At 38.6% G+C, this 27,826-nt stretch overlaps 2 protein-coding genes across 5 annotated transcripts in view; one reads left to right on the forward strand and one right to left on the reverse strand.

The window, feature by feature from the left end:
• The window catches only part of LOC105463505 (ring finger protein 175), a 49,306-nt gene extending 48,815 nt beyond the window's left edge, over positions 1 to 491 (forward strand). For 2 of the 3 annotated variants that reach the window (XM_011710637.2, XM_011710638.2), the window contains exon 9: positions 172 to 491. In XM_011710637.2, coding sequence (XP_011708939.2) covers positions 172 to 292 — 121 coding nt within the window. In that variant the 3' untranslated portion in view covers positions 293 to 491. The remainder of the gene's footprint in view (positions 1 to 171) is intronic. The other variant, XR_976374.3, reaches the window with a different exon arrangement.
• Positions 463 to 26,270, reverse strand: LOC105463507 (toll like receptor 2). 2 transcript variants are annotated; one of them, XM_011710640.3, is made up of 3 exons: positions 26,164 to 26,270; positions 22,534 to 22,641; positions 463 to 7,765 (listed from the first exon to the last, which is right to left on the reverse strand). In XM_011710640.3, the coding sequence occupies exon 3, from the start codon at positions 7,747 to 7,749 to the stop codon at positions 5,395 to 5,397; it is 2,355 nt and encodes a 784-aa protein (XP_011708942.2). In that variant the 5' UTR covers positions 7,750 to 7,765; positions 22,534 to 22,641; positions 26,164 to 26,270; the 3' UTR covers positions 463 to 5,394. The 2 variants fall into 2 exon arrangements, with proteins under 2 accessions (XP_011708942.2, XP_011708943.2); XM_011710641.3 differs by lacking the exon at positions 22,534 to 22,641 and having other exon boundaries at positions 26,164 to 26,249.
• Between the last annotated feature and the right edge of the window lie 1,556 nt (positions 26,271 to 27,826).

Consider the following 27,826-nt stretch of genomic DNA (forward strand, 5'->3'; position numbering starts at 1 on the left):
AATGCTATAAAACTCACATAAGGGGCTTTTAATTAAGCACATTGAATTAACAAGAAAGGAAATACCCATTCATTACACTGTTTATTATATTTGCAAATGACATTTATGAATATTTATGAATATTTCTGCTACTTGGCTGTATACAGAACAACCTCCTTAACTGAGATTTAGCTGGGAGCGCACACATTTTCTCTACGGACAAATCCTGGATTGGCTTCGTTATTTGGTGGCCTGGCAACCTGTGGTGATAGGAATAGTTCAAGGCATTAACTATTCACTAGGGCTGGAATAGTACAGCAGACCCCAGAAGCAATGTATTGTATGGTTGAAATCCTTGATCCTACATTTAATATTAATTTTTTTAATTTTAGAGATGATCCCAAATGTTTAGAAAACTAAGTAAACTTTGTTGTCAAGTAGTTTGTCTATGTGGAAAGAATTTAAAGAGAAGCTGAACAATGGAATAAACAAATAAAGCATGTTTTTTCATATTTCCAATTACAGCTGTTTCTTAACTCATGCTTATGTCACATTTGTTACACTGCACTGTGGACATTCTACTTCCAGTTTGACTGATAACAGTATGTGTAAAGTGTTTCAGAGGTTTGCAAAGTACTTCTCACATACAACATTGAGCCGTAGCTAATACTTTCTCATCAGTTCAACATCTTTAAAGTAGGTGGAGTTGTTAAGTAATCTGTGGTTAAGGACATTGTGCTTGTCTTCTGCACCATGTGCTTGTTACCATGTGGCAGCTTCTGCACCACAGAGCTCTTCTGTAGAAAGTAGGTTACTCCTAAAGCCTCTGGCAGCAGGGGCCACACCTTCTCAATGGGCCACAGGTACTTTGGGTTTCCTGGAGCTGCCAAAAGTACTCAAACCCATGCAACAGCTGCACTAAAGAAGAAGAATCACTTTTCTTTTGTTCCACTGTGCGTGTGCATGCACACACACAGGTGCACAGTCATTCCATTGTGGCACTCTGCTTTTATTTTCTTCATAGCACTTATCAATTCCTGAAATCCTATCATAAATTTTATTGTCTTTTCCTCCATGAAGACAAGGAATTTTATCTGTTTTGTTCCCTACCATATCCCCTACACTTTGAGCACTGCCTAGCACATAATAGGCACTCAAAAAATATTTGTTGAAAGAGTAAATTAATCTGGCAGAAGGGAACAAAATTAACTGAATGGAGAAGACCAGTCAGAAAGAATTAACTCATGAATGGTATGTTAGATTCTCAAAATTAATTTGTTTTAAATTACTGGTCATTTTTTAAACAGCCAACACTGTATACGTTAACACCAGACATCTACGTTGCAATACTTGAAGCCATTACACTGTATGAAGTAGAAAGGAAATACAATGATTATTTTCCTTGTTCAGATATTGGCACTGTACTCAATGCTATTCAAAGGTCCATCATTAAGATAACTCACACTACAATTTCTAACTGTTGAGAACTTTCCTCTTTCAAACTGCCCAATGCTTCAATATTATTGAAATAGGTCAGGGTCCATGGTCTCGTTGTCTAAGGTGTTATTTGAACTTATTGTGTCATAACTGAGAAAATTAAGGAGCATGGACGCAAAGGGTGAGGTTGGAGCAAAAGTTTAATAAGTGAAAGAAGAAAGCTCTCCACAGTGGAGAGGAGAGCCCAAGGGGGGGTGCCATTTTACAGTCAAATGTAAAAGCTTTCATATAAGAAACTCCTCTCATCCCTGTAGCTGTTTGAGTAACTTCTCTTATTTGGAAACCTGTCTTCACAACTCCACCTGTCTATACAGCTGTGAGATGTCTCTAGGTAAGCACAAAGCATAGCTTTTTTTCTCATTTGAATAACTGTGGGTTTGTTTTAGGTAAGCCCCTCTGTTTGCAGTGCAATCTCCTATGGAGTCCCCCTTGTTCATGTCTGAGAGGGGAGGAAACATTTTCCTGGAAGCCTGCTAATCACACAAAGAACAAAAGGCTCCTATGCTGGACCTTGCCTGCTTATCTGTGCAGATGCAGTCTGAGTTTTCCCCAGGCTGCTCTATTTTTGCCTGTAGCTGTGATTTTTCAGGCAGGCTGCTTCTCTGAAGACTAGCCTTAGCTGTCTACACAACTGATTTTTCATGTTCTCCTCTCTCATTATGATTGATTCAGCATCCAGATTATAGAATTACTAATTATTTCTCTGCTCTGAAAACGTTCCAATAATTCAACACTTATTATATAGTAGGCATGTCCAAGGGGTAGGAAGATAAAACAAGATTCTTGAGCTTGTAGTCTATTGACAAATAAAAGACTTCGCATTTGGATAAAGCACTAACAAAAAATTAGTTTCTCTTCTGTTAAACAAAAAAAGAACCCTTAAACTGATCTCTAATTTAGTTCCCATTTATCTTTTATGGATAGCCGCAATGGTAGCTTTTAGAACCATTTAGAACTCTGGGCAAATAAGCCAGTATTTATCTGAATGGGATTCACAATGAGCCTCAGAGTTCAGGAATGTCAGATAATCACTAAACAGCCTCAGAAAAAAAAATGATGCCATTTTCTTTATAAAATTTAAGTATTTGCAATCTAATCCCAATTTTGTCAAGTACTATGTATATATACACTGAAAAAAGATTGGAGAGTATTATGGCTAATACTAGGTGTCAACTTGATTGGATTGAAGGATGCCTGGATAGCTGGTATTGTTTCTGGTGTGTCTGTGAGGGTGTTGCCAGAGGAGATTAACATTTGAGTCAGTGGACTGGGAGAGGAAGACCCACCTTTAACGTGAATAGGCACCACATCACCTCAGGTGATCCTCCCACCTCAGCCTCCCAAAGTGCTGGGATTACAGGCGTGAGCCACTATGCCTGTCCTAAAGATTTTTTGAAGATTATTTTAAATCTATCAATTAACTATGAAGCTATTTCAGTTGCTATTTTAAGTTCTTGAAATTAAATATAGATCAAGTCAATGTTAAATCTACCTTGTTCTCATAATTAACATGGTGCTTAATGTAGGAAACAGAGAAGTAAAGCAGAAGGTCCATTGCTGTGTTTGGTGTCTGTGGAATCTCCTCAAGTTTCCTTCTTCTAAACTTTTTTTTTTTTTTTTTTTTTTGAGACAGTGTCTTGCTCTTCACCCAGGCTGGAGTGCAGTGGTGCAATCACAGCTCACTGCAGCCTGGACCTCCTGGGCTCAGGTGATTCTCCCAACTCAGCCTCCTGAGTAGCTAGGACCAGAGGCACATGCCACCATGCCCTGCTAATATTTTGTACTTTTTGGTAGAGACAGGGTTTTGCCACGTTGCCCACGCTGGTCTCTGATTCCTGGGCTCAAGCAATCCTCCTGCCTCAGCCTCCCAAAGTGCTGGGATTACACTGGGCCTGATTTTTTTTAGGCTGGCTACCGTTTCCTCCATAACACTCTTCTGGGAGGTTGCATGAAACAGAAGCAGCCCTGTGTGAGTTCCCCAAGGACAAGCTTGTTCTGCACTTAATGAGCATATTTCTTAGTGGTATTTTTCTGCAAACAGCAGGATCCCTTATATCCCTGCTAGTATCCATAACAGAAAAATATCCATTTACAAGCCATAATATATCAGGGAATGAAATCTCTTCTTGGAAAATAATAATAATAGCTAACATCTACTACAGACATCCCCCTCACCCCACACACGAACCCATGGTGCCCATTCTCTTAGGCGTGGTACTCTTGCCCTCCTCATCCCTCCAGAGAAAATGGGAATCAAGGAGCTTAGGCTCATGGTTTACTTACATTCCTACATTTCATACTCTCAGTACCTTAGGATATAGAGATCATCTTCCCTATTTTAAAGACAGAAAAACTTTTTAGGTCATGTCAAGTGACTTGCCAAAGATTACACGTCTACTAACCCAGGTCTTTCTGACTCCAGTGCCCAATTAACCACATAAACCCAGTTCTGGTTGAGAATTGAGCAGGGGTCAAAGAAGGCTCACTTCCTTTCACGTGGTTCCCAGCTTAAGAAGAAAGTTGCATAGAATCAGCAAATAGCTCTTACCAAAGAACGTTGCATCAAAATTTAATGTGTGGTATTATTATGCCTAGATTGCAAAATTAACATATGGTAATAGTATCTACCTTTAAATTATTGTGTATCAAACTATTTTTGAGCCACTATGAGGAACCTCTAGGTATATATTTGCTTAAAAATCTATTTAACTCACATGTACTTTTTAAAATATTCAGAAGGGGGAAAAGGGCAGGCCTTTTTAGAATTAAAAACAAGACTTTTCAAAGAAGGAAAAAGCAACAAGATGCTGGGGAAATAGACTAAAAAACAGGAACTGAGAGTCAGAGTGATTGGACAATAACTAGAACTCAAAAGATAGTTAGAGGCTGAGGAAGACCAGAGTCCAGATGTGGGAACTATCTTTCAAATTCTCCTGAACTGAGTATTTATTTTGTTAAATTACAGAAATACATAATTTACTGTACCTTGCGCTGTGTACTCACTCTCTCAAGTAACTATGGCTGGAGAAACCCATCAAATGGCCAGAAAGACAGATCCAGATCACATGAAAATACACCCTCTAGGTATTTCTCATCCTGTAAAGTTTAATAGGAAATATACAGCACTTTTCTCTAGGAATAGCAACAAGTTTGGGGGAGTGCCCCAAATACTTTGCCTTGTTGCTCTTGAGATCAGTTGCACAGAGAAGTGACAGCTGGGTGGGAGAGAGAATGCCTTTTGTGACCACAGAGGAGTCTCTTAGCAGGAAGAAAGAATGACACAGTCATTGAGAATCTTAAGTTCATTTGTGCTATTTCCTAATGAACTAAGCCAATTGCTACAGATTACAGTTGGCCCTCTATATCCATGGGTTCTGCATCCATGAAGTCAACCAACTGTGGATCAAAAGTATGTTTTAAAAAATTTGAAAATAAAAAATAATACAATAATAATACAAATAAAAAGACAGTACAACTATTTACATAGTATTTACATTGTATTGGGTATCATAAGTAATCTAGAGATTATTTAAAGTATACAGCAGAATGTAAATTGGTTATATGCAAATACTATGCCACTCTTATAAGGACTTGATCATCTATGAATTTTGATATCCACGAGGATCCTGCAACCAATTCCCTTGGATACCAAGGGACTATATTCAGATATCAATAATAGACTAATGATCATGGTTATCTCATAGAAAAAACGAAAAACCAAAAACTAATTTTTAAATCTGGCATATGTTTACAAAACAGCACCCTATACAAAATTTGAAGTTTTGTAGTTTTAGTAAGGAAGTCCTCAAATGACGGTACATCCATGTAGCTTTTATATAATTATGTCTGAATGAACTTATCTACAACTAGTGATATAAAGATCCCAACTAGACAAAGACTGGCTTTAAATGTGGGAACCTAAGACTTTATCGCAGCTCTCAGATTTACCCAAAACCCTTCCTGCCGAGCCTCATCCATGGGCCACTCCAGGTAGGTCTTGGTGTTCATTATCTTCCGCAGCTTGCAGAAGCGCTGGGGAATGGCTTTTTTCTCAATGGGCTCCAGAAGAACAAGAATGGCAGCATCATTGTTCTCATCAAAAAGACGGAAATGGGAGAAGTCCAGTTCATACTTGCACCACTCACTCTTCACAAAGTTTTCAGAAAGCACAAAGACAGTTTTGTGGCTCTTTTCAATGGAGTCAATGATATTGTCAATGATCCACTTGCCAGGAATGAAGTCCCGCTTATGAAGACACAACTTGAAGGGGGGATTGAAGTTCTCCAGCTCCTGGACCATAAGGTTCTCCACCCAGTAGGCATCCCGCTCACTGTAAGAAACAAACGCATCATAGCAGATGTCCCTGTTGGGAGCTTTCCTGGGCTTCCTTTTGGCCTGGAGCCAGGCCCACATCATTTTCATGTACCACAGGCCGTGGAAACGGTGGCACAGGACCCCCATGAGCAGGATCAGCAGGAACAGAGCACAGCACATGCCAGACACCAGTGCTGCCCTGTGACATTCCGACACTGAGAGGCGGACATCCTGAACCCACTGGCCACGCACATGGGATGGAGAGTCACACAGGTAATTTGCTGGCCAATCAACCAGGACTTTGGCCAGTGCTTGCTGCTCCTGAGTGAAGGACAGGAATTCACAGGAGCAAATGAAGTTATTGCCACCAGCTTCCAAAGTCTTCAATGTGTGAAAAGAGTCAAGTTGCTCCTTAGAAAATGTCGTTATTGTATTCCTACTGATTTTCAACACTAGTAACATGGGTAAGAGGGAGGCATCTGGTAGAGTCATCAACTTATTTCTGGAAATATAAAGTTCTTTGAGTTGCGGCAAATTCAAAGAAAATAAATTGAGATTGTTGTTGCTAATATCTAAAATTTCCAGTGTCTTGGGAATGCAGCCTGTTACACTGTGTATTCGTGTGCTGGATAAGTTCAAATATTTCATCTTTTCTGGCCATTGACAAGTTTCAGGCATATAATGAAAAGTATTCTTACTGATATCAAGGTTAGTCAAGTTTTTCAGAGTAAGCAAAGTCTCTCCGGTTTTTCCCAATGATGCCAAGTGATTTTGCCTTAGAATTAAAGTTTGTAGAGAGGGCCAGGCATCCTCACAGGCTGAATTTTTCAAGTATTCTTCCACCATCAAATTTTCACTTAGATCCAAGTATTCTAATGATTTTAAATGTCGTGAAAGTAAACAAGGAACCAGAAAAACTTTACTGTTTTCTACTGTGATTCTTTTAACTCTTTCTGTGAGTGGATATAAAGTGCTCAGATCATTAAATGAGTAAAACTGTGGAATATGCAGCCTCCGGATTGTTAATGTTTCCACTTTACCTGGATCTATAACTCTGTCATTATCAGATCCTCTAAAATCACCAACTCCATTAAGGGTACAGTCATCAAACTCTAATTCTAACAATCCAGAAATCTGACTCAAAAGTTTCATGACTTGAAACAAACTTTCATCGGTGATTTTCACATTTCTAAATGTAAACTTTTTAATCAATGAATTTGTTTCACCAGTGGATAGTTCTGAAAAATGGAAAGTGTCCAAATCAGTATCTCGCAGTTCCAAACATTCCACGGAACTTGTAAGATCTACAAAAATCTCCAGCAGTAAAATATGCTGCTTCATATGAAGGATCAGATGACTTACATTCTGAATTGACTTCAAACTTTTTGGCTCATAGCTCTGTAGATCTGAAGCATCAATCTCAAGTTCCTCAAGGAAGGTAAGTCCAGCAAAATCTTTTCTTTGAATCTTAGTGAAGGTGTCCATATTTCCTACTCTCAGGATTCGCAATTTTGTGAGATGAGAAAAAAGAGATGTTTCCCCGAGGGTTTTGTAAGGATTTCCCAGTAAGTTTAAGAATTTTAAAGAAGAAAGGGGCTTGAACCAGGAGGACGATAAATTAGATAAGTAATTATAGGATAAGTCTAAATGTTCAAGTCTGCCCAGGGAAGAAAAAGAATCTTCCTCTATTGTGTTAATTCCATTGGATGTCAGCACCAGAGCTTGGAGGTTCACATACCTCTGTAGGTCACTGTTGCTAATGTAGGTGATCCTGTTGTTGGACAGGTCAAGGCTTTTTACAGCTTCTGTGAGCCCTGAGGGAATGGAGTTTAAAGATCCTGAGCTGCCCTTGCAAATACCATTGTGGTCACAAGACAGAGAAGCCTGATTGGAGGATTCTTCCTTGGAGAGGCTGATGATGACTCCCAAGACCCACACCATCCACAAAGTATGTGGCATTGTCCAGTGATTCAACCTACAAATAAAAGAGGTTCAAATGAGTCATTGTGTTTGACAGCATATCATAATTCTAATTCTTGAGAAATGTTTTCGAGAGAGAGAGAGAGAGAAACAGACAAATGGAAAGAATGAATGGGGATAAAAAATTAATTCCCTGATACATTCAGCAACACTAACACAGATATACAACCACTATACAGTACTTAAGAGCACAACCATCTGGAAATACAGAGCAAGACTCAATAACACAGACTGGAAGAATGAGTAAATCAATGAATGGAGGAATGAGCAATCAAGCCTTTTAAGAAATGGGTTAGGCTTAACCATATGGATTTACAATCACCTTTTTCTGCACTTCAAACTTTCTTAACATTTAAGCATTTCTTTTCTCTGCTTCAATGCCCCGCTTGATTCATACAGATCTCACAGAACCAAACTATAGTTCTCATTCACTGAAGGAAACTCCAGGAGTAGCATGCTTTGGGACCAAAAGACAAAAGTTGCATGTGCATCGACTTGCCTCGCACCTATCACTAGCAGGCAGGAGGGGTGTGGGAAACTCCAGGCAGACCTAGGTGGTTTGTTGGGTTGAAGGAGACTCACACCATTAGAACCCTGTCTTACTGCCTAGAAGTAAATGCAGAAAGCAGTGTTTAAGTCTGGATGGGCTGTTCAGATGAATGTGGGGGAAATAAAACTATCTGTACCACAACTGCTAGTTTACTTGTAACCATAAACCCAACAACTTCCTCTTTGCCCACCTTCCGGGCCCTATATCATTCTTTGGCTCTATTCAGCTACCCCATTCCTTGCATCTGTATGCCTTTGTCTGTATTTTCTCAGTGTGCTAACTATGCAAAAAATTTTTTCAAATTTATCCCCAAGAACAAAACATTTTTATGGGTAAAACTAATTTCCCACATTCACAGAATCTGAGAGATTATAAAGGCCTGAGCTGTACAATTTATGGCCACAAAGAATTAAAACATAAATATGCTTGGTTTGGGAATGTAAATGCTGTTGGAGCCAGAATTTTTATGTTTGCACCAAAACCACTGCTTCGTATTCCCTCCTCTTATTTTTTTAAATAAATGGGCCATTCCATGCATATTTATTCTGGATACTCTTTTTTTTTCTTAGCTTTATTAAGGTATAATTGGTATACAAAGAAACTTATGTACATTATACATAATCAATGTACATAATTTGTACACATTATGTATACATACATATGTATACACTCATGGTATCATCACCAAAATCCAGAAAGTAAATATATTCATCATCTCCAAAAGCTTCTGCCACTCTGTGGTTGCCTTTTCACTTTCATAATGGAATATTTTTGTCTTAGTCCATTAGTGCTTCTATAACAAAATACCAGAGACTGGGTAATATATAAAAAACAGAAATGTATTTACTATAGCTCTGGAGGCTGAAAAGTCTAAGATCAAGGCATGTGCATTGGTGTCTGGTGAGGGCTTCTCTCTCCTTCCAAGACGGTGTCTTGTTGCTGTGTCCTCACATGGGAGAATGCAAGAGGGCAAGGGGGCACTACCTTCAATCTCAAGCCCTTTTATAAGGATGCTAATCCTATACCTGAGGAAAGAGCCCTCATGACTTAGTAACTTCCCAAAGGTCACACCTCTTAATACTTAGTTTTAGGATTAGTACTGTTACAATGGGGATTAAGTTTCAATATGAATTTTGGAGGAGACACACTATTCAAACTATAGTACTTTGATGAACAGATGTTCTTATATTTCATATATTTTAATAGTGAGTTTTCTGGCCTATTTTTAAAATATTTCCTATATTTTCACAAAGATATTCTCTTTGTTATTTTCTAAAATCTTTATTGCTTTGCCTTTCACTTTTAGATCTATAGTCTACCTGAGGTTGATATTTGAGGTAGCAGAAGGATTCACTTTTTTCCCATATGGATGTTCGATTAACCTATTTTTTACAGACCATCTTGGGGAAATAATCAACAGTATTTTATTTGTCAATAGGCACATGTCCATATAGGGGTAGATCTTGTTTCAGTGCTCTCTATTCTGATCCAATGTTCATTTGTCTATCCCTATACCAGCAACACACTATATTAAATGTATAATATATCTCAATATCTAGGCAATAGATGTATTTCAAATGTATATCTCAATATCTAGGAGATATATATTTAATAGAGTTCCTTATTCTTCCTCAAATACGTTCTTCTTCCTCCTTCTTGTTCTTCAAATGTGTCTTTGTTATTCTTGCTCCTTTGAATATTATTATAAATGGCAGAATCAGCTTGTCAGTTTCAAAAAACAAAGTCCACTGAGATTTTAATTGGCAATGTATTGAATATATAGAACAATTTGGGAACTATTCACATCATTACAGTATTGAATCTTCTAATCCATGAGCATGACAGATCTCTCCATTTATTTAGGTCTTCTTTAACTTATCACAGTAGTATTTTATGGTTTTTGCTTAAAGTTCTTAAGCATATTTTGTAAGATTTATTCTTATTCGATACTTTTAAAACATTTAAATAGTTTTACATATTTATATATGTGATATGGTTTGGATATTTTTCCTCTCCAAATCTCATGTTGAAATGTGATCCCCAGTGTTGAAGGTAGGAGCTGGTGGAAAGTGTTTGGGTCATGAAGGTGTATCCCTCATGAATGGCTTGGTGTGCTCTTCATGGTAATAAGTGAGTTCTCACTCTGTTAGTTCACAGGATTTCAGGTTGTTTAAAAAGAGTCTGGGACCTCCCCCTTCACTCTTGCTTCCTCCCTCTCACTCCCTTTCTCACTATATGACATGCCTGCTGCCCCTTCTTCCACCATGAGTAAAGGCTTCCTAAGGTCAGACAGATGCAAGTGCCATGCTTATACAGCCAGCAGAACCATGAGCCAAATAAAACTCTTTTCTTTATAAAGTACCCAGCCTCAGGTATTCCCTTATAGCAATGCAAAACAATCTAACACAATATGGCATATACATATATGTCAAAATTCAATTAAATTTTGTATACTGACCATGCATTGAGTACCCTTGCTTAACTAACTTAGTAATTCTAATAGTTTGTGGATTCTTTTCATTTTCTGTATCCCCAATCATCCTCAAGACATAATGATGGTTTTCTTCTTTCCAACTTTTATACCTTATTTCATTTTCTTTATAACAGATTCCTTTACGCAAGTGCAGTAGGATATATTAGCTATTATACACAGTATCCCCTATCACACACGCCCACCCCCACTATGAACCAACAGATAGTTCAAGACAATCCTGTTATTTAAAGAAATTTTAGCAAGAGAATTTAGAGAACTTCACTGGGCAACTATAGCCTTTGCAGTAGAGTCAGCTGTAATAGCTAATGTTTGAAAGGGATTTCTAATAATAACCTCATTTACATTTATTCCAAGCCAGGGAAGGAGCATTTGAACAAAAGATGCCCATTTAGAGGGATTTGCACCTGCTAGAAAGTTCCTTTTTATACCATAGTGCAAATTGAGATGTACAGAATAATGTCAAATTTCCAGTTGGTTATGGAGTGACAGTGTTCCTGTTAGAATCCCTAATCCACACTGACTTCTTATTTCCTACTGATTGGGACATGGAGTTGCCTGTGCCTATGATTGACAGTTAAATCCTTCACAGATAAAAACATATGCTGGAGGGGCACAAGAGACAGTTCCCTGTTCCCTGTTCCCACTGTGTGCTACAGGGGTCATCAACAGGGAAGCAATAGTCGTATTTATCTAAGGCTCCACTATTAATTGTCATCAATGGAGGCTACCAACAATTAGAGAATTAGGGTTATGAATTCGTCTACAAACTATCTAATTATCTCTCCTTTTGGTTTTCTTATTCAGTTTCTGGAAGAATTTAACTGTAAAGCCTCTCCTATGTTTTGTCTACTGTTAGCTTTAAACACGAAATCTGAATATGTGACTCAAAAAGCCTAACCCTATAGAAAGACCAGATGTTCAATCTGAATAGGCAGTCACCTTGGAATATCAGTTGAAATCTGTTATAGGATGAATTAGGAGATCTTTAAAAGCATATTAGTATTTGGTTCAACATGACATATCCAGCATACCTAAGTTTCCTGCAGATTCCCAATGAGGCAACTGAATGCAATCCATCTGTAAATGTTCAAATAGTCCAGTGGATGGTAGAAATGTACCAACTGAGGTTTTTATTGTCTTATAAAAATTGTGGATTTGACAAACCAAACATTGATTATAAGCCATTTTAGCAATTTTAGAACAGTCATAACACCAATCTTTTTTCATAATTTCATGTTATCTAGTCTATGATGAGTCAGAGTGCAGAACTTTTAATAATGGCAGCTATATGGACTCAGAAAGGACCAGATAGCTGTCTGATCCATGAGGCCACATTTAACACTAAATTTATATCCTTTTAAATATCAGTTTTGTTTCTCCAATTCAGGTGCATGATGCTGTTCGTTTAAATAGGTTATCATAGATAATTTAATTCAGATAAATCTTATGTTGTTTTTCTAATTGCATATCTTAACAATTTCAGTACTAGCTGACTTAGCATGAAAATTTGCCAAAGCATTTCCCTGGTATTCAATTAATTCTGATTCTGCTTGATGTTGGTTTGGCAGTTTTATGAACCAATCCATTTCTTCACTAGAGTTCTGGAAATTCTTACCCAGTCCAGTAGTATGATCTTAAAGTTATCAGAAACCTATACTTGGCAGAGTCCTTTCCACGAATCTTTTAAAAGAATACTTTATGATTTGGTTGGTTGGTTGTCTATAGGTCCACACACTTTATATAATTGTTTTTCACAGTGTTCTGGAAAGTACCAGTGTAAAAAAAGTAACTCTTTGTAGATGACAAGGCTTAAAATGGACTTGGTTAAAGATATGATGAGAGTTCACAATAATGCAATTGATAAGGAAATTGTATTACTTCTACAACGTATAATATTTCATGATAATTAGAATTTTGGCTGATAGTGTTATACCATGACTATCTGGTTTCTAAGAATTTTATATTATTTCTGAAGCATACATTAATAACATACCCATACAATATGACTTAAAGAAAGTTCAGCATCACTTACAATTTGACAATGCTTCCCATGGAATATAACATATCAAATAAGCCTAATTAGTTTAACATCTCTCTTTTTTAATCAGGAGAGAAAACAATTTCTTTTGAGATATTCAAGAAGCCCATCTAGAAGCTTCCAAAGTTTGTTCAACGTCAAAAGGTTTTAATTTAGAATTTGATTTTGAGATGTCAAAAATATCAAAAGGTTTAAAATATTTGATTAAAATAGGATCACAGGTCTCTATGAAGCAATATTTATTCATTTAAATAGAGTGATTGGTAAAAGACTTCAAAGGCAAATAAAGAAAGCCACATAATTGTAGAAATTCTTGCTCTTTTAATAGGGTGGACTCAGGTCTCTGAGGCAGTCAAAGATCTAATAAAGACAACATGAAACACAATAAATTATCTTGATAAAACACAGAATCGCATTTCCTAGGCCAATTACTTAGCAGGTAAAGAAAAGTCTTTCAATTTCTTATTAAGAACAGACCAATACTCCAAGAAAACCTTGTTGATTTAACATAGAGGACAAATTTCTAGTTCTGTATCAGTATTTTTTTGATATTAATGCTTAATTTAAAAAAAAAAAAAACTTAGAATTTTCTTCAAATCTTAGCTTGATCACATATAAAATTCCCTTCCCAGTATTCCTATCCCACAACCTTCTACAACTTTCTAATATCCATTCAGTTTTTCTTCTATACTGTTTCTCTTTCTCATTGTCTTAACAACCAGGCATTCTACTTTGGGACAAATATTATTTTATTTTTTCCTTAACAAAACAAACATCCCCTCATACTTTATAGTTGTTCTTACCCAAAACACATCTTACCTTCTTTTCAGAGTTGTTTCCCTTATTATTTCTGGTAATTCTAGTACCATATATTAATTAGAATTCTTTTTTTTTTTTTATTTGCAGATGAGGTCATTCTACATTGCCCCAGCTGGTCTCAAACTCCTGGCATTAAGCAATCATCCTGCCTCAGCTTCCCACAATGCTGGGATTGCTTTACCCTTAGTAACTTTAATTTCCAGTGAAAACTAGAAAGTAAACAATTGTGAACTGTCACACCAGCATTCTGTACATTGACATATCTATGAGCTATAATTTCTAGAAGCATGTGCCTTCTCATGGTACAACTTTTCAATGTGGCAGAAAACACATTTAATAACAGACTCAACTACCTTTAATCTCTCTGTAATAAGCAAATTCAGTGAAACTGTAGTATACAAAATCAACATACAAAAATCAGTAGCATTTCTATATGCCACCAGTGAACAATCTGAAACAGAAATCAAGATAGTAATCTCGTTCACAATAGCTACAAATAAAGTACCCAGGAATAAACTTAATCAAAGGAGTAAAAGATCTCTACAATGAAAACTATAAACACTGATGCAAGAAACACTATAAACACTGATGCAAGAAATTAAAGAGGACACCAAAAAATGGAAAGATATTCCATGTTCATGGATTGGAAAAATCAATACTGTTAAAATGTCCCTACTATCCAAAGTAATCTATAGATGTAATACAGTCCCTATCAAAATACCAATGACATTCTTCACAAAAGTATGTTAATAAAATATAATCCTAAAATTTACATGAAACCACAAAAGACCCAGAATAGCCAGAGCTATTCTAAGCAAAAAGAACAAAACTGGAGGAATCACATTATCTGACTTAAAATTATACTACAGAGCTATAGCAACTAAAACAGAATGGTACTGGCATAAAAACAGACACAGACACACAGAACAATAGAACAGAATAGAGAACACAGAAACAAATCCATACATCTACAGTGAATTCATTTTCAATAAGAGTGTCAAGAACATACATTGCAGAAAGGACAGTCTCTTCAATAAGTGGTACAGGGAAAAGTAGATATCCATATGCAGAAGAAACTAGACCCCTATATCTTGCCATATATAAAAATTAAAACAAAATAGATTAAAGACTTAAATCTAAGACCTCAAACTATGAAACTATTAAAAGAAAACATTAAGAAAACTCTCCATTACACTGGTCAGGGCAAAGATTTCTTAAGTCATACCCCACAAGCATAGGCAACCAAAGCAAAAATGAACAAAAGGGATCACACCAAATTAAAAAATTTCTGCATAGCAAATCAAATAATCCACAAAGTGCAGAGGCAATACACAGAATGGGAGAAAATATTCACAAACTATCCATTTGAAAGGGGATTAATAACCAGAATATATAAGGAGATAAAATAACTCAGTAAGAAAAAAATCTAGTAATCCAATTTTTTAAATGGGCAAAAGATGTAAATAGACATTTCTGAAAAGAAGGCATATGAATGGCAAACAGATATATGAAAACAGATCAACATCATTGATCATCAGAGAAATGCTAATCAAAACTACAATGAGATATCATCTCACCCCAGTTAAAATGGCTTTTATCCAAAAGACAGGCAATAAAAATGCTTCAAGGATGTGGAGAAAAGAGAACTCTTGTACACTGTTGGTGGGAATGTAAATTAGTACAACCACTATGAAGAAAAATTTGGAGGTTCCTCAAAAGACTAATAATAAGAGCTACCACATGACCAGCAATCCCCCTGCTAGATATAGACCCAAAATAAAGGAAATCAATATATCAAGGAGATATCTGCACTCCCATGTTTAGTGCTGCACTATTCACAGTAGCCAAGATTTAGAAGCAATCCAAGTGTCTGTCTACACATGACTGGATAAAGGAAATGTGGTACATATATACAATGGGGTACTATTAAGCCATAAGAAAGAATGAGATCCTGTCATGCAACAACATGGATGGAACTGGAGGATATTATGTTAAGTGGAATAAAATAAGGAACAGAAAGACAAACATCCCATGCTCTCACTTAATTGTGGGAACTACAAATTAAAACAATTGAACTCATGGAGATAAGAGAGTACATAGAATGGCGGTTAACAGAGGCTGGGAAGTGTAGTTGGAGGGGGATTGGGATGGTTAATGAGTACACAAATATAGTTAGATAGAATGAATAAGATTTATTCTTTGATAGCAAAATAGGGTTATACAGTCAACAATAATTACTGTACATTTTATGATAACTAAAAGAGTTTAATGGGATTGTTTATAACACAAAGAAAGTATAAATGCTTGAGGTAATGGATACCCCTTTTACCGTGATGTTGTTATTATCCATTGTATGCCTGTATCAAAATATCTCAAGTGCCCCATAAATATATACACCTACTATGTATCCACAAATATTAAAAATAAAAATACAAAAGTAAAACATACACAAGATTCTCTTGGTTTGTCTAGCTATTGTAGCTTTAAAAAAGATGTGCCTGTTTGCCTTAAGAAGCTTTTCTTCTTTGTCCACTGTTGGGAACAGGCCCCCAAATCTGGCCATAAACTGGCCCAAAACTGACCATAAACAAAATCTCTGCAGCACTGTGACATGTTCGAGATGGCCACAATGCCCACACTGAAGGTTGTGAGTTTACCAGAATGAGGGCAAGGAACACCTGGTCCACCCAGGGCAGAAAACTGCTCAAGGCATTCCTAAGCCACAAACAACAGCATGAGTGATCTGTGCCTTAAGGACATGTTCCTGCTGCAGATAATCTATCCAGAGCCCTTCCCTTTGTTTTGGCCCATCCCTTTGTTTCCCATAAGGAATACTTTTAGTTAATCTATAATCTATAGAAATAATCCTTATCATTGGCTTGCTGTCAATAAATACGTGAGCTAAATCTCTGTTTGGGGATCTCAGCTCTGAAGGCTGTGAGTCCCCTGATTTCCCACTCCACACTCTATATTTCTGTGTGTGTGTCTTTAATTCCTCTAGCACTGCTGGGTTAGGATCTCCACAACTGAGCTGGTCTCATCAAGCAGCACCCAATGTGGGGGCTCAAACCTAGGTCAAAGGCTCACCAGAGCGACAGTTGGAAAACATGGAACTAAGCTGGAGGACACCCAAGTACTCTTAAGCAAACCCTGTGGTGAGTAAGAAGGGGAACTCAGAAGCATCCGGGTAACAATGGGACAAGTGTGGGCTCTGGTTCGTTCCACCTTGGAACATTTTCACACTAATGATGAGGAGGAAGGAAAGTATAACGAAGTAACAGAAGAGGTGACAAAGCAGGTTTGTTTGCCAGCTAAAGTGGCAAAAGAGGGAGAGGTCTGTCCCTACCCTTCTGCATGCCCTCATTATTTTGAAGAAAAAGAGTGGCCTGACCCTCCAGATCTTTCTTTTCCAGAGGACACTGGGCAAAAAGTAGTTGCCCCAGTGACTGTTTGAATAGCACCTCGAGCGACCACTCTCAGTTCTATTCAGCCAGGAATTTAGTAAGCTAGAAGAGAGGGTGATATAGAGGCTTGGCAGTTCCCTGTTAGAATACACCCCCCAGATCAACAGGGAAATGTCATAGCTACATTTGAGCCTTTTCCTTTTAAATTACTCACAGAATTTAAACAAGCTATTAATCAATATGGACCAGGTTCTCCTTTTGTAATGGGACTGTTAAAGAAGGTTGCTGTCTCCAGTTAGATGATGCCAGCAGGGATGGCAGGATTACTTCTAGGTAGGTCTAGTTTAAATTTAAAAAGAGTACAAGTACAAACAGGAGTCACTGATTCAGATTACAATGGGGAAATTCAAATTGTTATATCTACTTCTGTTCCCTAGAAAGCAGAGCCAGGAAAGCATATAGCACAGCTCCTGATTATGTCATATGTGGAAATGGGGAAAAGCGAAATTAAATGAACAGGAGGATTTGGAAGCACAAATAAACAAGGCAAAGCAGCTTATTGGGTGAATCAAATTACTGATAAATGTCATACCTGTGAAATAACTATTCAGGGAAAGAAATTTAAAGGTTTGGTAGATACAAGAGCGGACAATTCAATCATTTCTCTACAGCACTGGCAGTCTGCATGGCCAAATCAACCTGATCAATTTAACATAGTTGGAGTTGGTAAAACCCCTGAAGTATATCAAAGTAGTTATATTTTGCATTGTGAAGGACCCAATGGACAACCTGATTCAACCAATTATAACTTCTGTACCTATAAATTTATGGGGAAGAGATTTATTACAACAATGGGGAGCACAAGTTCTAATTCCAGAATAATTATATAGCCCTCAAAGTCAATATATGATGCATGAAATGAGGTACGTCCTTGGTATGGGACTAGGAAAAATTTGCAAGTTTTGAAGGAAATGCTTCAAACGGAAAGATAAAGTTCCCACCAAGGTTTAGGATATCATTTTTGATGGTGGCCATTGTTAAGCCTGCAGAACCTATACCTTTAAAGTGGTTAACAGATAAGCCAATTTGGATAGAACAATGGCCGCTAAGTAAAGATAAACTGGAGGCTTTAGAGGACTTAGTTGCTGAACTATTAAAAAAGGACACATAGCTCCAACATTTTCCCCTTGGAATTCTCCAGTTTTCATAATTAAGAAAAAATCAGGTAAATGGAGAATGTTAACTGACTTAAGAGTCATTAATTCAGTTATACAACCTATGGGGACATGCACCCAGGACTGCCTTCTCCTGCTATGATTTCAAAAAATTGGCCTTTAATAGTCATAGATTTAAAAGACTGTTTCTTTACTATCCCCTTAGCTGAGCAAGACTGAATGGTTTCCATTTACAATTCCTGCAGTAAACAACCTGCAGCCTGCTAAAGCATTTTTATTGTAAAGTATTGCCACAAGGCATGTTAAACAGTCCAACAATTTGCCAGACTTATGTAGGGCAAGCAATTGAACCTACTCATAAAAAATTTTCAGTGTTACATTATTCATTATATGGACAGTATTCTTTGTGTTGCCCCCACTCAAGAAATGTTACTCCAATGTTATGATCACTTGCAAAACTTGATTTCTCATGCCGGTTTAATTATAGCTCCTGACCAAATTCAGACTACTACTCCTTACTCCTACTTGGGGACCTTAGTAAATGACACTACTGTTGTGCCACAGAAAGTAACCATACATAGGGATCAATTGAAAACATTAAATGACTTTCAAAAATTATGAAGGGACATTAATTGGATAAGACCTGCTCCAGACATTCCTACCTATGCCATGAGTAATCTATTTTCTATCCTTAGAGAAGATACTAGTCTCACTAGCCCTCGGCAATTAACAAATGAAGCTGAGGCAGAGCTGCAGCTAATCAAAAAGCAAGTCCATAAAGCTCAAATAAATAGAATAGATCCAGAAAAGAACCTAGATTTGCTAATTTTTCCAACTCAGCATTCACCTACTGGTGTTATTGTACAAGAGCAGGACTTTGTAGAGTGGCTTTTTCTTCCACATACTAATTCACAGACTCTAACTCCTAATAGGATCAAATCGCTATGATGATAAGAAATGGGAGAACTTGGATTGTTAAATTACATGGATATGATACCAGAAAAATTATTGTCCTCACGAAGGCATAAATACAGCAAGCTTTTATAAATAGTCTTACTTGGCAAACCCATTTGGCTGACTTTGTGAGTATTCTCGATAATCATTTTCCTAAAACAAAATTATTTCAATTTTTGAAATTAACTAATTGGATTCTCCCTAAAATAACTAAATTTAAACCAATTGAAGGTGCTGAGAATGTTTTTACAGACGGGTCTAGTAAGGGTAAAGTCCCTTATTCTGGATCGAAAGGTAAAGTTTTTCAGATGCCCTATACTTCACCTCAAAAAGCAGAGCTTGTAGCTGTAATTGAGATATTGACTGCTTTTGTGATTTCTGATTCTTCATATGTGGTTCATTCCACACAATTAATTGAAAATGCTCAGTTATGATTTCATACAGATGAACAACTGACGACTTTATTTACCCAATTGCAAACAGCAGTTAGGAATAGAATGCACCCTTTTTAAATCACTCACATTAGGGCTCATATGCCTCTTCAAGGACCTTTAACTGAAGGGAATCATATGGCTGATCACCTAGTAGCTGCTGCAATATCTAATGCTAGACAAGTTCACAATTTCACATGTTAATGCCTCTGGTCTCAAACGCAGATACAATGGTACCTGGAAAGAAGCTAAAGCTATTATCCAGTGATGCCCAACTTGCCAAATGGTGCATTCCTCATCTTTTACAGAAGGAGTTAATCCTTGAGGATTGGAACCTAATTATCTTTAGCAAATAGATGTCACACATGTTCCCTCATTTGGGACACTAGCTTATGTACATGTATCGGTGGATACCTTTTCTCACCTTGTCTGGGCTACACGCCAATCAGGAGAGTCTTCTGCCTGTGTTAAGTGTCACCTTTTGCAGTGTTTTGCAGTGATGGGCATTCCAGCTTCTATTAAAACAGATAATGCCCCAGGCTATACTAGCCAAGCTCTAGCTACATTTTTGTCTATATGGAATATTAAACACATTACTAACATCCCATATAATTCTCAAGGACAAACCATTGTAGAAAGAATGAATCTCTCCCTGAAACAGCAGTTGCAAAAGCAAAAAGGGAGAAACAGGGATTACGGGACACCCCATGTACAACTGAATCTAGCATTATTGACTTTAAATTTTTTTAAAGGGCCAGATGCTATCAACAGCTGAACAGCATCTACAGAAACAAGCTGCAAAGACAGAAGCAAAACAACTGGCTTGGCGGAGAGACTTGATAACAAAAAGTTGGGAAATATGTAAAATAATAACTTGGGGTAGAGGTTATGCTTGTGTTTCTCCAGGCCAGAATCAACAGCCGATTTGGACACCATCAAGACACCTGAAACTTTATCATGAGCCAGATGCCAAAGAAGAGATTCTGGGAGGATCCCGAGGACCCCCTGGTTGGAGCCATGTTGAGAATGATGCTAAGGAGGACCCCAACTATCATGAGCAACAACCATCGAACACAGCCACCTACTTGGGGACAGATCAAGAAACTGTCACAGATGGTGGAACAAAACTGAGGAAAGCAGGACAACCAGTCACAATGAGTAATTTAATGATAGCTATGATAGTGGTGATCACCATTGCCATGAGTATTCCTTCAACAACGGCTGACACAGAGAACAATTATACTTATTGGCCATATTTATCAATCTTGGCTGGCAATAATGCCTGGATGTAATCACTCTATGACACAGTTACACATGCTTTCTTATCTCAGTATTTACCACAATAAATCTGTTTCTATAATTGAGGCATACCGTCCTCAAAAACCTATTTGTAAACAGAATTGGACCTGGCCAGAAATAATGAACATACTTGTTTGGGAAGACTGCATTGCAGAACAGGTAGAGGTGCTGTGCAACAATTCCTCTGGAATCATTATTGATTGGTTCCCTAAGGGGATGTTTAGCTTAAATTGCACCTCTCAGTCTGCATCCCATGGCCACACTATGTTCAGCTGGTCTAAACAAAATGGTCAGATGGTAGAAATAGTAAGAAATATGGCAAGAGTTCCTATTATCTGGAAACATGAAGGTATAGTGGCACCTCACTCTCAAATGATATGGCCCGCTGTAGGAGCTAAACATAAGGATTTGTGGAAACTATTAATGGCTCTTAAATAAGATCAAAATTCAGGAAAGAAAAAAAAAGCATCTAGAAGGACACTCTATAAACTTGTCTTTGGATATTGCAAAATTAAAAGAACAAATATTTAAAGTATCCCAGGCACACCTGATCTTAATGCCAGGAACTGGAGTGCTTGAAGGAGCTGCAGACAGATTAGCAGCAATTAACCCATTAAAATAGATAAAGACACTTGGAGGCTCTGTGATTTCAATGATGATTGTGCTTTTAATCTGTGTTGTTTGTCTTTGAATAGTATGCAGATGCGAATCCTGACTCCTGTGAGAAGTAGCCCACCGTGACAAAGTTGTCTTTGCTTTTATTGCTTTGCAAAACAAAAAAGGGGGACATGTTGGGAACAGGCCCCCAAATCTGGCTATAAACAAAATCTCTGCAGCACTGTGACATGTTCCTGACAGCCATGATGCCCACGCTGAAGGTTGTGGGTTTACCGGGATGAGGGCAAGAAACACCTGGTCCACCCAGTGCGGAAAACCACTTAAGGCATTCCTAAGCCACAAACAATAGCATGAGCAATCTGTGCCTTAAGGACATGTTCCTGCTGCAGATATCTAGCCCGAGCCCATCCCTCTGTTTCAGCCCATCCCTTTGTTTCCTATAAAGAATACTTTTAGTTAATCTATAATCTATAGAAATAATGCTTATCGCTGGCTTGCTGTCAGTAAATATGTGGGTAAATCTCTGTTCAGGGCTCTCAGCTCTGAAGGCTGTGAGTCCCCTTATTTCCCACTCCACACTCTATATTTCTCTGTGTGTGTCTTTAATTCCTCTAGTGCTGCTGGGATAGGGTCTCCACAACTGAGCTGGTCTCGGCAGTCCACTGTAATTCTAAGTTACCTTTAGTAAGGCTCACACATTTCTCTAGAAAAGCACAGGTTCTTGGTCCATAATTCTTATAAATGAAATCAGCTGGAGTTGCAGATAGAGGAGTTGTAGACTCCTTAAATCCAGATAAGCCCATGATTCCCTGTCTTCTAGTAACCTTATCTACTGGAGGCCTCCTAGAGCACCAGTCCAGTTTCAGTTTCTTCACTGAATCCAATCCAATTCTGGAGCCAATCCAGTCAAATAACTGCTCAAATAAAGTCAGAGAGCTGAAAATGCAAATGTATAGCACTCAAGTCTGAGCATGAACTTACCCACAACTACCAGTTGCAGTGAAAGAGCAATGGGCACAATGAGCCCCGCAGGTACCTTCACGTGGTCACTACGAGCTCCTGAGGGTCACTATAGGTCTCCTTTGGATCCTGCTTGCAACAGTTAAAAGAGAAACTTCAGACAAATTCAATTTGACAGAGTTTATTTTAGCAAAGAATGATTCATGAATGAGGCAGCACTCAGATTCGCAGAAGTTTCAGAGAGCACCCAACAGTGTGAGCAGTGAGCTTTTATAGGCCAAACACAAGAGCATAGTAATCACCTGATTTGCTTCAGCTAGAAGTCTGTCTTATTTGCGCATGGTGTAATAGGCATTTACCTTGTTTGCGCATAGTCTGATCAGCTGGCTGCCTGTGACTGGCTAAAGCTTGGCTATTTATGGTTGGTAGAAATTTGGCTATTAATTACAAAAAAAATTACTCCTAAGTAAGGTTTCAGTTTGTTTATGTAGTATACTAAGTTAGGTTGCAGTTTATTATGTAACAACTAAAAGTATAGAGACAGTCTCAGGCTAATGGCTTCCTGCTTATGTCATTAACAAAAGATAGGTCCTCAATTTTATTCCTTAGATGAGTTATTTGTACCAGCTTTTATTGTCTTGCTAGAGGTTTGTCATTTTTATTAGCATTTTCAAAACATCAACTTCTGACTTGATAGATCCTCTATTTTCTAGCTCATTAATTTCTGTTGTTATATTATTATTTCCCCTGTTCTGATTTCTCTGGATTTATTTTACTATTCCATTTCTTGTTTTTAAGGTATTTGCTTGCTCATTCATTTTTAGTCACTCTTCATTTCTAATATATGCACTTAAGGTTATAAGTTTCCTTTAAGCAGTAGTTTAGGGCATCTGACAAGTTTTTATATGTAATTTTTTTCATAATTCATTAAAAATATTTTCTGATTTTCATTCTGATTATTTTTTGACCCATGGGTTACTTAGCAATGTATTTACTAATTTCCAAATATATGAGAATTATAGAGTTTTTCTGTTCTTTTCTATTTTAATTGCATTATGGTCAGAAGACATATTCTGTATGATTTAAATTCTTTAAAATGTATTGCAATTTACTCTATGAGCCGGTATATGGTCAGATTTTAAGTACGTTCTGTGATTTCAGCAGTTGTTGGAAGTAGTATAGGTTCCTTATGTCAACTACATTGTGTTCGCACTTTCTTTATCCTTACTGATCTTTTGTCTGGTTTTTCTATCAGTTACTGAGAGATGTATGATAAAATCTCCCACTATGATTGTGGATTTTTCTATGAATTTTCTATTTTTCTATATTTTTCTAGTTCTGTCAATTTGGCTCTATTCTTTTTCTATTTTCTAGTTTCTTAATGTGTTGTTATAGGTACTTATAAATTCAGAATTTTTATTTCTTCTCAGTGAAACCTTTAACTTAGTGAAATGTTTCTCTTTATCTACAGTTATGACTTTTTTACTTTTTTTCCTAATTCTATTTTGTCTAATAGTAATATTGCCATGACAGCTTTCTTTTGATAAATGGTTACATCTGTTCACTTTATACCTTTTAGTATCCATAAATGTGTCTCTTGTAAACAGCATATGATTGTTGGGTTGTTTTGAAGACTAGTCTGACAATATTAGTCTGATTATCATAAAATTTAGTCTTTTTCATTTAATTACTGATATATTAAATTGCATTTAATATAATTACTGATATTTTGGGCTTTAAAGTAATTGAACTATTGTTATGGTTTGAATGTGTGCTCCAAAGCTCATGTATTGGAAATTTCATCTTTGATGCAACAGTGTTGAGAGGTGGGACCTTGTAAGAGGTTATTAGGTCATGAAGGCTCTGCCCTCAGAAATGTCATCACCAAGGGAGCAGGTTATTGTAAGAGGTTATTAGGTCATGAAGGCTCTACCCTCAGAAATGGATTAACATTATCACCAAGGGAGCAGGTTATTGTCAGAATGAGTTTGTTATAAAAGTTAAGTTCTGTCCTCTCTTGCTCTCTCTCACCATGTGATGCTTTCCATCATGTTATAATGTAGCCTGACGACCCTCACCAGATGCAGCCCTTCAGTCTGGGACTTCCCAGACTCCAGAACCATGAATGGATAAATTTCTGTTCTTTGTAAATTACCCAGTCTCAGGTATTTTGTTACAGCAGCACCAAAGGGACTGTGAAAATTATGTACTTTATTCTTGTCCCATTTGTTTTATGTTCTATTGTCTCTCTTTTCTTGCCTTCTTTTAAATTTGGGGGTATTCCATTAGATTTTTTTTCCTCTATTAGTTTATCAATAAAACTGTACCCCCAAAAAATTAACTGATAGCTTAGAAACTCCCAAAACAAGCTGTCAACTTTTTGTAAATGTAAAATGGGTACATTATAAAGAACTTAAAGATGTTCTTCGCTTAGAATAGGAAGAAACTTTAAAATATTGGTGAATAAATCATTTTCCAATATTTTCTGCTCTTGCTTTTGTTGTTGTTTGTTTTGTTTTGTGTTTTGTTTGGTCTGTCCCTTCAAGTCAGGCCACCATATCTACAGTTGCTCTTTGGTAAAAATCTTAATAACAGAGTCAAAAGATAAAAGTCATCTCAGCAAACTGAGTTGTCTACACCCAGAACAATTATTCTCCTTCTCTTTCTCCTCTCCCACCCACCACCTCCGATCACCTCTTCTCTCTTTTTCTCTGTCTTTCAAACAGGAAAAAGACTTTCCTGGCTTGCATTTAAGCTCTAAATACAAGTTCATATTTATAGAAACTGAAGAAGTTATAAAGGGCACTTCAAAGCATCCTTACTTGAAGAATTCGACTTTGCTTAAACGCTGTAAGTTGTTTTCTAATCAGAGACCTAACTCGCACATCCTAATGAAGGAACGCAGAGGTGGGGTGAAGCCTGCCAGGGAGCAGAGGCCAGACTTGGGTTAGGGAGCCAGGGTCCTGGACAGACCCAGAGCACGGAACCTTTCCCACCTCTGAGCCACGGTGACCAAAATCCAAGCTCCATCCTAGCAGTAACCAGTGAGAGAGGACACACCCCCCGCGAGACGCTAGCATTCAACTCCACTGGCTCGTTGAAAGCCTTTACCCAATCTTTGTCATCCACGCTCAGAGCCAAGAGGGGCCAAGAGGCGGGGAGGGCGACCCTACCGGGAATCAGGGAAGCGGGAGGGCTGGGCCAGGGCCTCCCGAGGGAGGTGGCAGCCAGCAGCCCGGAGCCCAGGCGTAAGCTCGCCACGGCGACCCCCAGGGGCCTGCAAGGCTAGAAGGGCGCTCCGCCCAGCCACAGCCCATTGGCACTGCACTCACGGGGTCCGGACCTCGGGCTCCGCAGGACCCGTGGGCTCCCTTTCCGTGTAGTTCCTGCTTCTCCCGAGGGCCAACCTGAGCCGGCTTCGCTAGTGTCCACATTCCCGCACCGGGCGGCGCAGAGAAGCACCGGCATCCCGGGGGCCTGATGCACTCCCCGCCGTCCCCGCCCAGACAGGAGCTAGGGGCCCAGGTGCAACCGAGCGGAAGCCCGGGGTCCCCGGAGTCCGTGACCGGGCCGCGGTTCCCTTCCGCCCCTTCCCGACCCGACCCCAGGAAGAGGTGCAGAGAGACCACACGAGCGGCGCGCGCAACTTACCTGGGAGGACGCGGAGCAGCCGCCTGGCTGAGCTTTCTCGCTGCCTCCGAGCCGGCCTGCCCCGGACTAGGAAGTAAGCGAAAGGGAAAGTCCGCGCGGCCAGGCGCCCCCTCCTTCTGGGGTGCGGGAACGCCCCTTCCACGGGGCACGCGCGCCGCCGCGCAGCAGGAGGGAGCGCTGGACCTCGCGCCGCGCTCCAGGCAGGTAGCCCAGAGCCAGCCACCGCGGCGGCGCTTCCCGGCAGGCTCCCGCCCGGACCGTGAGCTAGGCTGCGACAGGCCAGAGGCAGGTCCTGCCCGGATCGCTGTCCCGTGGAAGGCTGGGTCGAAGAAGAGAGCTGGGGGCTTGGCGGAGGTTCCGGTCAGGGAAAAGCGAAGCGACAGGCCAGAGGAGGCCTGCGTGGGAATGGCAATCAGAGGGAAGGCTCCGTGCCCAACCAGTATTTTCTTGAAGCTTTGGGTATCCAGGACCTCACATCACCTGAAACACACCGTCTTTAAACTCCACTCCTGATGCTTCTGCATCCATGGAAGCCCAAATTCAGGCTCGTGAATCACACTTCTCCTTTCCCCGCTTTTCCACACTCTATTCACCTGCCAGTACATCTCCAGGGTCCACTTCCACCCAGAAGTCTGTGCTCTCCTGCATTAAAATAGGTTCACCAGTCACCCTCCAGACTAACACAGAATGATTTTGCCTAAGGGAACAGATAAGGACAGCCCCGGATTTTTTTTCCCCAATCCTGTGACAGTCCTTACTGGGGCACCATCTCTAGCACGTACATTCCATCCGAGTTCTCATCATGAAAAGATCTGGGCTTCCCACTTCTATCTACAGTTTGAAGCTAAGTCCTTTCCTTGCCCCCATTCCATCCCTATTTCCCAAAGTAATACTAAACACAGTCATTGATCAATTTTCTTCATTGCCACAGAACCTAGCTGTCTCCACGGTTAGGAATACGTATAAGGGAAGAAACAAGCTTTTAAAATTCAACTGCCTTAATATTAATAATCTACCCTTTATATTCATAATTACATTTGATTTTCACAAAGTGAGATATGAAGCAGACGAAGCATCCTTGTTCCTCCCTTACACAAGAAAATGTCATACGAATTGTATTATGTATGACAGAACTGAGAGTTGAAACCAGAATTTTACCTTAAATCCAGGGCTGCTTCTCCTACTCTGTTCCACATCCCTAATCCTCTCTGATGGTTGGAACATCAGGGAAACTTAATCAATACACATAAACATGAAATTGAGAGGTTTTTGTATACAGGTCACTATGTTACTATTTTTCTTTATCCTGACCATCAGGTTGTCCAGCTGGCTGAAAATGCTTTCTTATTAATTCCAAATCTCCAGCTCTCTACCTTATGATTTCTGACACAAGAAAACTTCCTTCAAATTATTTCTCCTGAAACTAAAAACTTGTTTTTTCTCTATTTCTCTTCCTTAGTTGAACTGCCTAAGATGAATTTTGATGCTATTGCTCTATAATCCCAAAGTCAATTAGAATATTCTGGGAAAGTCAAGTAGAAATCATTTATTTAGCCACAAATTATTATCAGTGTCCTCTGCGTATACTGAAGGTGGTTGTACACAGTCCACAAAGCTATTAGCACATCCAACTCACAGTCCTTATACTTGTTCAGTTCTTGAC

This window comes from Macaca nemestrina, chromosome 3 (genome assembly GCF_043159975.1).
Source record: "Macaca nemestrina isolate mMacNem1 chromosome 3, mMacNem.hap1, whole genome shotgun sequence".
Taxonomy (NCBI): domain Eukaryota; kingdom Metazoa; phylum Chordata; class Mammalia; order Primates; family Cercopithecidae; genus Macaca; species Macaca nemestrina.

Coding starts and splice junctions, on each gene's coding strand:
- LOC105463507 (XM_011710640.3), bottom strand. CDS start 7,749: ATGCCACATACTTTGTGGATGGTGTGGGTCTTGGGAGTCATCATCAGC.